Source organism: Trachypithecus francoisi, unplaced genomic scaffold (assembly GCF_009764315.1).
Source record: "Trachypithecus francoisi isolate TF-2019V2 unplaced genomic scaffold, Tfra_2.0 Lachesis_group2, whole genome shotgun sequence".
Taxonomy (NCBI): Eukaryota; Metazoa; Chordata; class Mammalia; order Primates; family Cercopithecidae; genus Trachypithecus; species Trachypithecus francoisi.
Window position 1 is genome coordinate 172952450 of NW_022681465.1, and position 14541 is coordinate 172966990.

Here is a 14541-nt window from a genome sequence, read left to right on the forward strand (position 1 = left end):
GCACTATTCACAATAGCAAAGACTTGGAATCAACCCAAATGTCCATCTGTGACAGACTGGATTAAGAAAATGTGGCATATATACACCATGGAATACTATGCAGCCATCAAAAAGGATGAGTTTGCGTCCTTTGCAGGGACATGGATGCAGCTGGAAACCATCATTCTTAGCAAACTATCACAAGAAGAGAAAACCAAACACCGCATGTTCTCACTCATAGGTGGGAACTGAACAATGAGATCACTTGGACTCGGGAAGGGGAACATCACACACTGGGGCCTATCATGGGGAGGGGGGAGGAGGGAGGGATTGCATTGGGGAGTTATACATGATATAAATGATGAATTGATGGGTGCCGACGAGTTGATGGGTGCAGCACACCAACATGGCATCAGTATACATATGTAACAAACCTGCACGTTATGCACATGTACCCTAGAACTTAAAGTATAATAAAAAAAAAAAAAAAAAAAACAGATGAATGGATAAGAAAATGTGGCACACAATACATAATGGAATACTATTTGGCCATTAAAAAAAAATGAAATGTCATTTTCAGCAACATGGATGAGCCTGGAGGACATTATGTTAAGTAAAGTAAGCCAGGCACAGGAAGATAAATACAGCATGTTTTCACTCATATGTGGAAGCTAAATAAGCTAATCTCACAGAAGTACAGAGTATAATACTGGTTACTGAAGGCTGGGAAGGGTAGCAGGGAAGAGAGGAATAGAAAGAGATTGATTAACCAATACAAAATTACAACTAAATAGAAGGAATAAGTTCTACTAGTGTATAGTACTTTAGGGTGATTATGGCCAACAACAATTTATACTATATTTTCAAATATCTAGAAGAGAGGATTCTGAATGTTCCCAATGCAAAGAAAGGACAAATGTTTGAGGTGATGGATATGCTAATTACTGATTTGATCATTATACACTGTATAAAGGAATCAAAATATCACACTGTACCCTATAAATAGAAGACAATAAGAAAAGAAAACCATTGGCTACATGTTGAAAAGCTTAGATATAGAAAGAACATTAAAAATACGTTTTGCAATTATATACAAAGAGAATTGTATCCATAACATGTGACACTTACCACTTAAATGTGTGGCTAAAATTCTAGTAGTAATAATAACAACTTACACCGATATGTGTGTACTTCACATTTCAATAAAACCACTAAGTATATTGATGCCGTTAATCTCCAGGTAGCTTTTTAAGAGGTTGGCAGTAACAATTGTTCCTACTTTCACAGATAAGAAAAGCGTTTGGAAAAGATTATCTTACCACAGGTCCCTAAGTCTGTAAGAAATGGCAAAATTTACACTAGAAACTGGATCTACTACAATACCACTCTGCTCCTCTAATGCTTTAAACAAGTTTCTTTTACCCTAAAAAGATCATTATTTCCACTAAGGTAAAAAAAAAAAAATCACATTTTTTGTGGATATGAAGGAAAAGATAAATGAACCACCCAACTCAAACAAATAGCTTTCATATAGGTAGCAAAAAATGGTAAGACTATGATAGTCAAGGGTCAAGTCTTTTCAGCTGAAATGATCAAAATGTTCCAAAGTGTGATACATTTGCACATTTTCCATATAAAATCCAGTTCATAACCCTGAAGAGCTTTTTTTAGCATAAAGCTTTTCCTCATTTCTGTCATTTTAAATAAAACAGTGACTCAGACAGTCTATTAACTACAGAAGATTTTTCCTAAAAAGCATTCCCAGAATTTTATCAAATACATGCTATATTGGGAATGTAAGTATATTGGGAAATCCTTTCTGTTTTTTCTTGAGACAGGGTGTCACTGTCACCCACGCTGAGTGCAGTGGCACAATGATAGCTCACTAAAGTCTCAGACTCCCAGGCTCAAACCATCCTCTTGCCTCAGCCTCCTGAGTAGCTAGGACTACAGGCATGCATCACCACACCTGGCTTTTTTATTTTCATTTTTATTTTTTTGGCAAAGACAGCGGATCTTGCTATGTTGCCCAGGCTGGTCTTGAACTCCTGGCCTCAAGCAATCCTCCTGCCTCAGCCTCCCAAAGTGTTGGGATTACTGCACCCAGCCAGGATCCAAAGAATTCTAAAACAAACTTAGATCGGATAAAAAGTATTCTATAAGAAGGTAAATAGATAACTAAGTACAAGGTACCAAATTATCAGGCATCGATAGCCTGAAAATAGAACCACGTGTTTGTGAGAATGCCTGTTATCCCACATTCTCACAACACTGGTTATTAGCATTGCCTTCAGTCTGACAATTAAATGATTATAATTTGTAGCTCATTATTTTAGTTTACATTTTTTTTAGCGCTAGTAAAGTAATATTTTATTTTCATGGGCTTATATTTATTATTGTTTTGCCTGTTTAGTTCACATTTTATTTGGGATACTTGTCTTTCTTATAGATTTGTAAATGTCCTTTATTTATAAAAGATGTTCATTCTTTGTTACATATGATATGAATCATAAATTCCTTTACTGAAATGCTGAAAGAAAAATAAAGTTCATATCTGAGCATCAATATTACTTGATGAGTATTATGCACACTGCTTTTCAGTGTTTTGTAGAAACTAGATTAAGAAGTCTAGATTTGTCCTTAATAATTATATTTGCTACACAGGTCTTTATTCTTAGAAGCAGGTTTTCTTGCTCTTTCTGTCCTTGACCCTAGCTTTCTCTGACTATTGGCTCCAAAGACTATAGCAAGAAACAAGCTTGGAGTCTCCTGATATCAGGGCTGCTAAACTAGCTGAGGGAATGTATCTTGTACTTTGCGCGCGCGCACACACACACACACACACACACACACACACACAAAAGCAAACCAAACCAAACATCATCTTCCTCATACTGCCCCCCACCCACTTCTGTCACTTCTCCGCTGGGTGAGACTTGTCCCAGGCACTCTTTCTCTTCTTCCATTTCTGAAAAGCACATGCCACTATGTCATCAGGTCTTGTCATCAATTTCATTAGGATTCTTCAAATATCTACTGTGTTCCCATTCTGTATCCAGCACTGTGCTGGGTGCTTTGGACTTAGATAGTTTATGCAGTGAGAATTTGCCAGTTCTTTTGAGAAATTAGCTATCTCCATTTCTTCCCTATTCTATAATCTCATTCCTAGATTACTGCAGTTGCTGCCCATTTATACTAGGGGAGGCCTTTATACTATGTCAGCCCCTTGCTCATAATCCGCAGTGGATTTTCCTATTATCCACAGCATAACTTTAAAAGAGATCTCGTAGCCTTGCCTCACTTTAATGCTTTAATTCACCAAAGAGTTCCTTCTTTTTGCGTAGATCAATGTGGGAAATGGTTTATACACCAATTTCTAACTTACCACTTACCATTATTACCAAGAGTAACAATGTTACAAAGCTTTATATTTGAAGAGTGCTCTATAATAACATTTATGCATATTCATGTTCATATAGAGAGACACTCAATCCAAGGATCTGTCACCAACAAAGTTGTATCTATTAACAATGACATATATATAAACCATTTTATTTCCAAAGTAAAATGTTGCTTCCAATGCTACAAAACCGGGATAGTTTTTATATGTACTAACTGTGACATCCTTTGCGCTGATTAATCTAAGAAGTATATTTAAGCATGAGAGGGTAATACTATATTAGAAACGTATTTCCTTTTTGGAGGGTTTACCTTATACATATACTTTTAAAGAAATTCAAGCCATGTACATTCAAGAAGTCCTTTTTCACCCCTTGCGCTTACTCTACTATCTCCCAGAGATACCTAGCTACCTGCTATTACCATTTCTTGGATGCCCTTCCATACTTTCTCATTTTCTCTCTTTTTGTTTTTTTTTTTTTTTTTTTTTTGGAGAGATGGGGACTCACGATGTTGCCCAGACTCTTCTCAAAGTCTTGGCCTGAAGCATTCCTCCTGCCTCAGCCTCGCAAAGCACTGGGAATACAGGCATGAGCAACCACACCCAGCCTCCTATTTTCTATGCTTGACGTATTTCCTCCCATTTTGATAATGTTTCCTATGGCAGACAATAGCACCAAGAATTATTTCATCGAGGCAGTGCGTGGTAGCTGACGCCTGTAATCCCAGCACATTGGGAGGCTGAGGCGGGTGGATCACCTGAGGTCAGGAGTTCGAGACCAGCCTGGCCAACATGGTGAAACTCCGTCTCTACTAAAAATAGAAAAAATTAGCCAGGTGTGGTGGCGGGTGCCTGTAATCCCAGCTACTTGGGAGGCTGAGGCAGGAGAATCACTTGAACCCAGGAGGCGGAGGTTGCAGTGAGTCGAGATCACGCCATTGCACTCCAGCCTGGGTGACTAGACCAAGACTCTATCTCAGAAAAAAAAAAAAAAAATTATTTCATGGATTTTAGAACTGTGGGTCCAATGGAGGTTTTCATTCCTGTATTATGTTTATGTCCTGACTGCTATCAAAACTATTTGAACTGATTTAAATTAAAAATGAATGTGCAATAGGACTATTAAAGATGGGAAAAATTAAACAGCATGTTATGTCAGGGAAAGACAGCATACTAAAAGCATAAGCTAAAGGTAGTTACTCTAGTTGAGGACAATGTCAGGTTTACCCTTAAGTTCCTTGACCGCCAAGAAAATGGGAAAACACAGGACTGCCACACTGTTTTCACTTTTGGTAGAAAGATACAATCACCTTAGTTCATCAGGAATCTTTTCCAGAATGGCCATAACTATCTAAATATTTGAAAAACTCCAAAATATGATGGTAGTTTAGAGAGCAGTATCTTAAATTAGGTCCCTTTCATTGACTTTACCTCAACAATAAGGCATCAAATGTATCCTTAATGGGAGAAGAAAACTGAAAATGAAAGACTGGGTCATTCAGAGTTCGGTCCTTCAACCTCTTTTCCTGTTTATTTGTACTCACTACCCAGATAATCTGATTCAGTCTCCTAGCTTTAAATAACATCTATAAACAGAGAATATTCAGATTTCTCTGTCTAGCCTCAACCTGTCCCCTCAACTACAGTGTCCTATATCCCACTGCCTACTTAATATCGCCATCTGAAGGTCTAATAGGATTGTCTCTACTGTGCCAATCTCCTCCTCCTTCAGTCTTTCCTGTCTCAGTAAACGGACACTCTATCCTTCCAGATGTTTGACTCAAAAATCTTGGAACCATCTTGACTTCTCTTTCCCTTATAATCCACATACAAACCATCAAAAAATTTTGCCATAGCTTTCTTCAAAATATATCCAGAATTTAACTTATTTGCACCACCTCCATCCCCATCACATTGTCTAAACCACCACTGTCTCTTAGGTGGATTACGCAAAAGCCTCCAACTGGTCTGCTTCTTCTCTTTTTATGGAAAATAACAAAGAATATACAAATGAATTAATAGTTAATAAATCCCAATGTGCCCATCTTTTTTCTCCACTTCCACTCATGTTCCCCTACAATCTAGTCTCCAAACAGCAATGAGAATGATCTATTTCACCCTTAAATCAGGTCACATTCCTCTTCTATTCATAACCTCTAATGGCTCCCCATCTCAGGGTAAAAGTCAGTCCTTCCTCTGAACTAAAGGTCCTATGTGATCTGGTCTTCTAGGACCCCTCTGCCCTCATCTCTCTTTTGTCTCCCTTATGACCTTGCTCACTACAACCACACTGGCCCCTTCCTAACCCTAAAATATACCATGCCTACACCAGCCTCAGTAACCTGGCTTCAGCTGCTTCCACTGCCAGGGATGCTGAAGCAGCAGATGTCTGCAAAGCGCACTCCTTCACTTCCTTCACTTCCTGCAGTCTCTCTTTAAAACACTTATTTCAGCATTTTCTGTTCCTTTAACTCATTTTTTTCCTCCATAGCACCTACCTTTATCTATTATAGTTTTACACATGTATTTGCTGATTCTCTGTCCCTCCACTGCCCCCCACTAGAATATATGCACCATGAAAGTAGGGACCCTGTTTTATTCCCACTATATTCCTCCAGCATCTGGAACAGTGTTTGCTATATAATAGACACTTAATAAATACTGGTTAGATGAATAAATGAATCTATTTGATGTTAAGTCTATTAACTTTATTACTTTTTTTAAAACTGGCAAATGACAAAATAACAAATTGCTAAGAACTACTCTAGTTCTTAAAATGACAAATAGCTAAGAGCTACTCTAAATTTATTCAAAGGTTTTCCCGCATAACCCAGGATGGTGATAGTCATGGAGGTATCTAAGGGAAATGTGGGTATTTTATGTATGGCTCATTTATTATAAGCTGGAATTCACATATGCCTTCTTATGATCTTTCTCCCTGTATTATATCAGTTTAACTTATTCAATCGGTATATATTCTTGATCACTAAATACTATACTTACCCTTGCAGAGAGTCATCAGTGCCTAAAGCAGCCTGCTATGGTTTAAATATTTATCCCCTCCAAAACTCATGTTGAAATTTAATCCCTGATGTGGCAGTATTGAGATGTGGGGCCTTTAAAAGATGATTGAATTATGAGGGCTCTGCCCTTACAAATGCATTAATCCATTCATGGACTAATGGATTCATCAGGTAATGAATTAAAAGGTTATCATGGGAGTAAGAAGTGGCTTTATAAGAAGAGGAAGGCCGGGCGCGGTGGCTCAAGCCTGTAATCCCAGCACTTTGGGAGGCCGAGACGGGCGGATCACAAGGTCAGGAGATCAAGACCATCCTGGCTAACACGGTGAAACCCCGTCTCTACTAAAAAAAATACAAAAAAAAACTAGCCGGGCGAGGTGGCGGGTGCCTGTAGTCCCAGCTACTCGGGAGGCTGAGCCAGGAGAATGGCGTAAACCCGGGAGGCGGAGCTTGCAGTGAGCTGAGATCTGGCCACTGCACTCCAGCCCGGGCGACAGAGCAAGACTCAGTCTCAAAAAAAAAAAAAAAAGAAGAGGAAAAGAGACCAGAGCCAGCACACTCAGCCCCTTGCCGTGTGATGCCCTGTGCCATCTCGGGACTCTGTACAGAGTCCCCACCAGAAAGGAGGCCCTCCTCGGCAGATGTAGCCCCTCAACACTGGACTACTCAGCCTACATAAGTGTAAGAAATAAATTCCTTTTTTAAAATACATTACCCAGTTTTAAGTGTTCTGTGATAAGCAACAGAAAATAGACTAAGACACAGAGCTTTTTCTTTAAGCATCTAGGAGAAACATGTATGAGGGGCTGGGATGTGCCTTGAGTCAACAAGACCTCAGGTTCACTTTGATACATCCAGTTCTTGAGCAAAGTGACCCATATATGGTAAGCAGGGACTGATATTGGTTCCTTTCTCTTCCCTTTCTGAAAGCCTTTAATTTTTTGTCATTTACCCTCATCATAATCCTGGAAGTTAGGTAAGACAGCTACAAACAGAGAGGTCATATAATTAGGCAGCAGAGCCAGGATTTAAAGCTTGGCCTGACTTCAAAGGCAATGTACCTTGCCCACTACAGTTCACCTTCCAGCTGTCAAGATCCCATAGTGGTTAAAAGCACCGGCTCTAGCATCAGCCCACAGGAAGTTAAGACTCAGCTTTACCATTATTAGGTAACCGCAGCACGGAAAAGTCATGTCAATCTTATTTAAAAAGACTGTAATTTAATTTACCCAAAGGTGTTACTTCAGTTCAAGAGTAGAACTCCCTTTCTTTTCCTAAGGACTTCTTTTTGCTCCTTTTTGTCAGTCTTTCTCGTGTTTATGTCCTCAAAATAAAACTTACTACTCAGAGAACAAGATATAGTTCACCTACTGAGGAAACCTCAAAACTACTAAATTCCCAATATCCTGCTTAAGATATGCACAAGTATTTCCTGAAAAATGTAATTTACACAAAAGCAAATGTCTCTTTTTACAGTATCAGCCTAAAGCTTAGCAGTTCTTATACCAAATTTTATAATCCATAAGCTTTATATAATGGAATATAAAACATAGCATCATATTAACACAAAATTGGAGACTATCTTAAATGATGCCCCTAACTTCCGGCTTAGAAAAGTGATTTCCTTTGGCCGGTGAAATGTGAGTAGAAATGACATGCCACTTCTAAAAAGAAGTCAGGAGTTCAAGACCAGCCTGGCTAAGATAGTGAACCACATCTCTACCTAAAAATAAATAAATAAATAAATAAATAAATAGCCAGGCGTGGTGGCAGGTACCTGTAATCCCAGCTACTTGGGGGGCTAAGGCAGAGAACTGCTTGAACCCGGGAGGCAGAGGTTGCAGTGAGCCAAGATCACTCCACTGCACTCCAGCCTGGGCAACAGAGTGAGACTCCGTCTCAAAAAAAAAAAAAGAAAAGAAAAAAAACTAGTGTGTGATGCAACTTGGAAACAGGGTGTCTATGGTATACGCATAAAACGGCTAACAGGTAAGACACAGACTTTAAAAAGGAATAGAAAACATCAGTTAAAATTTCTGCACTTCTACATAGATTGAATTCTCCTCTTTAATACTAAACTAAATCTGGCTCTTCATTCAAGTTTAGGAAATATTTTTCTTCTATATTCTTGGACTTTTATCAGGACTTGACACAATTATCATCTCTACTATAATAATGCAATGACAGAAAAGATACAGCATCTCTGTTTAATTTTTTTCTTAGAATTCAAATACTCCTAATCTGAATTTAAGAAATTCAGAGGGAACAGGGAAATAAAGGAAAACTGATGCACAGGAACACATTGCTATAAAATTTTTTATAAAACAGGTTTATAAACTAAGTTTCTGTCTTAGTCAAGAACAAAAAAAGCAAGAAATGTATTCAACCAATCTCATACACACCAGCCCTTCCTCCAAAAAGTGTATCAACAATAAAAGAACCAATGAATAAAGTACCTTCTTTGCACAAAGCAATATTCTAGGTCCTTTAGTAGATACAAAAGATCAAACAAGATCCTTGCCATTATGGAATTGAGCAGAAAAGATGCAAATAAACAAAAACGTATAAGGTAAAAATATTAAGAACTAAATAGCAACATAAAAAGAGAAGGAAAATTAAAAACAGTAACAGTATGTGTCTTTAGGCCTCAACATGAGCTATTCTTGGGAAAATCTGACAAAGTGGGCCTGAAATATACACCCGCCGTCCAAATAATACAATGTTAAAATCCATCCCTGCCATAAGCAGCAGGTTGGATTAGTAGATAGTGGCTATGACCTTAAACAAGGAACATCCAAAGCGTCAGTGTTCCTTCCATAAAGATAAGCTACACATCCACAAGGAAGGAGAAAAGAATCTTAAGTGCTCTGCTTAGGTCTTGTTTAGAAAACCTCCTGGTTGCTTGCTTACTCTTTTGTTGTATGTGTCTCCCTGAACAAACTGATGAAAATTCGTCTCTCTGTATTGCCTCGTAAGATGTCAGAAAGCTGAAATTAGAAGGTCATTGTGGGACTACAATCTTATCCCAAGAAAAGTGCTAATAAGTACTGGGTCCTACATATACCCTTGCACTTAGCACTCACTTAGTTATTCCCCACAAAGGCTCAGTTGTGGACAAATTCGTTTCTGTGTCCAAGCACATTAGGTCAGTCCAAACCATGTAGATTACTAAAACCTCCCACCTTTGGGATTCTTTAATACAGTATCTTCCATCTGACCCCTCCACCACTTAACAAAAACTCATGTAACCACCCCCTCAATTAAATCTTTTTAAAAAGCTTCCAGTTGAAAAGTTTTGATGAAAGAAACAAGAAACTCATACTTCAGATTCCTTGACTCCAAACTTTCAGTTCTCAAAACTCAGTTATTTCTTACTTTTATCAATACACTTACAGAGGCTCTCTTTTGATCTCACACCAGTAGATGAACCTCCTGTCTCAAAAAATTACAGCTTACAATTTACTAAAGTCAAGAATCTCCTTTTATACAATAAATGCTTGTCCCCACCCTTTTCTGTGAGAAACAGGGTTTTGCGCCATCACCCAGATTGGAGTGCAATGGTATAATCATAGTTCTCTGCAACCTTGAACTCCTGGTCTCAAGCGATACTCCCGCCTCAGTCTCCCAAGTCGCTGGAGTTACAGCCACGAGTCACCATGCCCACCCCCAGCCCTTCGTCATCAATTCTGTGAAGTTGAGAATTCTGTGAAACTGGTTCACTTTTAAAAGTAAGTTAAAAAGACAGCCTTAGTTGGGGTAAAAACCTTCTGGCAGAAGTAAAAATAATAAAATTCAACCTTGAAAAATTATTTGATAGAAAGACAAAGATAGCTTGTGAAGACTGTATTTCAGTTATCAGCTATGGATTAAAAAGAAAGACGCACCGACTTACCAACAACGAACGCTCCTCTTTCTGCAAAAGCCAGGGCATAGGCTCGGCCCAATCCTAATCAAAAACAAAATAATCAGAAAGTTGAAGAAATGTCAGCACAATTTTTTGGGTCCACTCAACCCAATCCCCATTTAAAGAAATTGGCGAACAATTAATTAAGCTTTAATGACATTCTCAAGCTATCCTATCACTGACCTTCTCAACCTATCCACTCTCTTCTGCTTGCAGAGGTTGGAAAGCTTAAAACTATATTTTTCCACCTATTCTACTACCATTTCCTACCATTCTACTTAGCTGCTAGGATGCTGTGAGTTGGGTTCCACCATCTGATGCATCTGCATAAAATTTAGAAGGTGGAAGTGAGACAGAGGCTACCTTACTGGGAGTTCCGGCTGTTGTTGTTAAGAAGCTAATTTTCTTGCAAGTTCCTAGGTATTCAGAAACTGACTATAGCGGCAACGTCTTCATTTAGCTCCCTAATATGGCAGCTTCCATACTTCAGGTCCCTAGTGCCAGTGCTACTTGGGCTGTGGCACAGCTCCAATGACAGCCTCAGCGGTATTGCCTCCTCTAATGGATCAAATTCCTATTGTTTCAGAAGTCATTCTAAGAAGACCTGCCTAAAACCTAATTACCTGTATTTAATCCTTCACTGCTGAAAATATCTAGTGGTTTCTGTATCCTACACTGAACCTTGACTACACAGTCATCAAACACAAAAAATACTTAATTCTGACTCAAAGCTATAAGATATAAATTTATATATACAAAAAGAAATTATATATATATATATACAGTGAGAGAGAGAAAGTTTTGCTTTTTTTCTTTTTTTTTGAGATGCAGTCTCATTCTGTCGCCCAGGCTGGAGTGCAGTGACGTGATCTCGGCTCACTGCAACCTCCGCCTCCCAGGTTCAAGAGATTCTCCTGCCTCAGCCTCGTGAGTAGCTGGTACTACAGGCATATGCCACCATGTCCAGCTAATGTTTGTATTTTTAGTAGAGACAGGGTTTCACCATGTTGGCCAGGATGGTCTCGATCTCTTGACCTCGTGATCCGCCCACCTCAGCCTCCCAAAGTGCTGGGATTACAGGTGTGAGCCACTGCCCCTGGCCAAGAGAAAAGTTTTACAGGCATAGAGCATCTCAGGAAAATTACATTAGAAACTGGCAATTAGCGGTTACCTCTGGAGAACAGAACTATGTGGCTAGAAACAAGGAGTAGGAGTGGAAGACTTACTTCTGGACTGTTTTTCCATATTGTTTACATTTTTTAATATGTGTATATTTTTTACATTTTAAGATAATTGATAAATTTCATTGACAAATGAACAAATGTAATTAACAATTTATATTTAGTATAAATTAATCAATAAGTATACAAATAAACTGAGATGCATAAATTATTAGGCCCTGCCAAAAACAACCCAAGGCCAGGAGCGGCGACTCACACCTGTAATCCCAACACTTTGTGAGACAGAGGTGGGCGGATCATTTGAGGTCTGGAGTTCAAGACCAGCCTGGCCAACATGGTGAAACTCCGTCTCTACTAAAATCACAAAAATCAGCCAGGCGTGGTGGCGTGGACCTGTACCCCCAGCTGCTTGGGAGGCTGAGGTAGGAGAATTGCTTGAACCCAGAAGGCAGAGGTTGCAGTCAGCCAAGATCATGTCACTGTACTCCAGCCTCAGCAACAGAGCAAGACTCCCTCTCAAACAAAAACAAGAAAACACACAGTTTTCCAAAACTAGAAAATTTCACCAAATAACTTATTTTAGAATTTAATCCAAGCAGAAGGATTGCTTGAGGCCAGGAGTTTGAGACCAGCCTGGGCAACAAAGAGAGACTCCATCTCTTGAAAACATTTAAAAATTAGCTGGGCGTGGTGGCACACACGTATAGTCCTAGCTATTCTGGAAGCTGACGTAAAAGGATCACTTGAGCCCAGGAGTTCAAGGTTACAGTGAGCCATGATCAGGTCACTGCATTCCAGCCTGGGTACAGAGTAAGACTTTTTCCTCTGGAAAAAAAATTTTTTTAAAAATTAATCCACTCTGAATGGGTAAGAGAGAATTTAACCAGTTTACCAACAGCAAGTAAGGTGCTAAGTTCATAACTGTCTAGTCACAACTCATTGTTTCACAAAATCAATTTTGTGGGTTGCAACTAAAATTTATAAATAAAACAGAATAGAAAATAAATTTCAGGATGCACTGCCTGTACTACACACAGTATCATGAACTGGTTTTAAATACAGATGTATGTGCATGTGTAAGTGTACTGAGTCCTCGTGTAAAATGTACTGCATACCATGTGTAAGTATGCTAATGGTGTCAAAGGAAGCGGTCCCTATCCTTGAATAATTTTCAGATATAGCCCCTGAAAATGAAAGCCTCCTTAGCGATGGTAAAAACTTCTTAGAATGTAATCTCTGGACCTCCTGCATGAAAACTATCCAAGAACTGTCAAAAAAGATTTAAAAACACCAAGTGTTGTAAAACACATTATTTACATCAAAACCAAAGTGTAAACAAAATGTTTTGCTAAAAACATTTAGAAAGTATGGGTACACCCAAATACATGCCCATGCAGACATAACCAGACAGCTATGGGTATAAAATACTTGGCTACTAATCAATACTAAAAGCATTTTCTGAAAGGCAGCATAAGAGTCCACTTTATCAATACAGACATGAAAGTACATAGGAATTAACTGACAGAATTCTACAGTTTGCAACGTTTAATATACAACTCAATTCACACATTAGGGCCTTTCCAGGTATAAGGTAGTACCAGTGGAGAATCAACGGTGCATAACGTCAAGATCCCTGCACTTGGAGGTTACAGAGGTCACCCACTGGTGAGAAACTAGGGTAAAATCTCACTGCACAGCATCTATGTTGGTATGGTTTGTTTTAATTTTTTGTACTTTAAAAAATGAGGTTATTTCACATAACAATTTTCCATTTTGCCGCTCCTGAAATACAGGCAACTTTCCCACTGGCTGGGCCACTTCGGAAGTCTGTGCTCTCCAGTTCAATGTGCCCATCCAACTCCCATTTTCTTTCTCCATCATACGCCTGACCCCTGTGCGCAGTTGAGATTACAACCTCTGCCAAGACTCCAGCGGATTTCGAGTACAGTTTGTGACTTGCTAAGCATACAAAGTCCAACGGGGAGGGCTCTTATCAGACGCCCTCTTTAAAGAAGGCCCTCTCACGAACTTAAAAGCGGACGACAGAGGGAAACAGTGAACGACTGAATGACTTTTCAGGAGCTGACAGCTCTGCGCTTCAGGGGGCGAATTCCAGCCCCCGCCCCTCGCGGCTTTTCAGTCCTTTAAAACACTAGGCAAAGATCTAAAAGTTAATTGCAGGAAGACTAACAATCGATGACCACAGATAAGCGTCAGGGAGAACTTTCACCCAGTTTTGCAACCAGCAGCCCAGCCCGGCCTCTCCCCTAAGTTAGGACCTTGGGAAGCCCACACCGGGGTGCTGGGGAGAAGCAGGCTGTACCTGCCCGAAGGACCAGGTGTGTCTGGCTCTTTCCTCAACAGATTCGGTGCCTCAAGAAGAGCCATTCCCCACCCCACCACCTCAACTGCGCGACCTCAGCTGCGGCTGCGCGCATATCCCGGCCCGAAAAGGGCGGCCAGCAGCGCGAGAGCAAGGCGTGCCACCTCCAACCTTCGCAAGCTCACCTGCCCCTGCGCCAGTGACAAGTACTACCCGCCCGTCGAATCTCAGCGGTGAGCCCATGAATAACGCCTGCAGGGACACACACACAAGCACAAGCAGAGCGGCCGAGCTCAGACTGCGGGACAGGAGGAGGCGGGGAACGGCGGGGGCGGGACGAAGGTCAGTGACTTGCCAATTTCTGGGAGGAAGACGGGCGCAGTGCGCGTGGCTCCCTCGGAATCCTGGGAAATGTAGTTCAGCGTGACTCCAATAGTTGGAAGGACCTGCCAAAGAGTCTGGGCTTGAAAGGACCATTTCTGCGGTTGGAAGCAATGGGAGCTGCTAGGACCTGTGTAAAAGAATCGTTGACTCCGACACCCTGCATTCACCTATTCTCGTTTCATCATTCACTCAGTAAACGTTTTCTGAGTTTAGCTGCTGACCTAGAGAAACAGCCTGCGGCCCCTCTCCTTGAGGGGCTTCCAGAGATAGTGAGAGGTGATAACATGCTAGCAGCCCTGGCTCTCGGCGCCCCCTCGGCCTCGGCGTCCACTCTGGCGGCGCATGGG

The 14541-nt window shown here is 40.3% G+C and overlaps 1 protein-coding gene across 2 annotated transcripts in view; it reads right to left on the reverse strand.

Annotated features, from left to right (window-relative positions):
• The window catches only part of HSD17B4 (hydroxysteroid 17-beta dehydrogenase 4), a 97437-nt gene extending 83254 nt beyond the window's left edge, over positions 1 to 14183 (reverse strand). The window contains exons 1-2 of one of the 2 annotated variants that reach the window (XM_033181465.1): positions 13996 to 14183; positions 10295 to 10348 (exon numbers count right to left, since the gene is read on the reverse strand). In XM_033181465.1, the coding sequence (XP_033037356.1) occupies positions 10295 to 10348; positions 13996 to 14053 (112 nt within the window). In that variant the 5' untranslated portion in view covers positions 14054 to 14183. Of the gene's footprint in view, positions 1 to 10294; positions 10349 to 12188; positions 12208 to 13995 lie in introns of those variants that run through there. The other variant, XM_033181466.1, reaches the window with a different exon arrangement.
• Between the last annotated feature and the right edge of the window lie 358 nt (positions 14184 to 14541).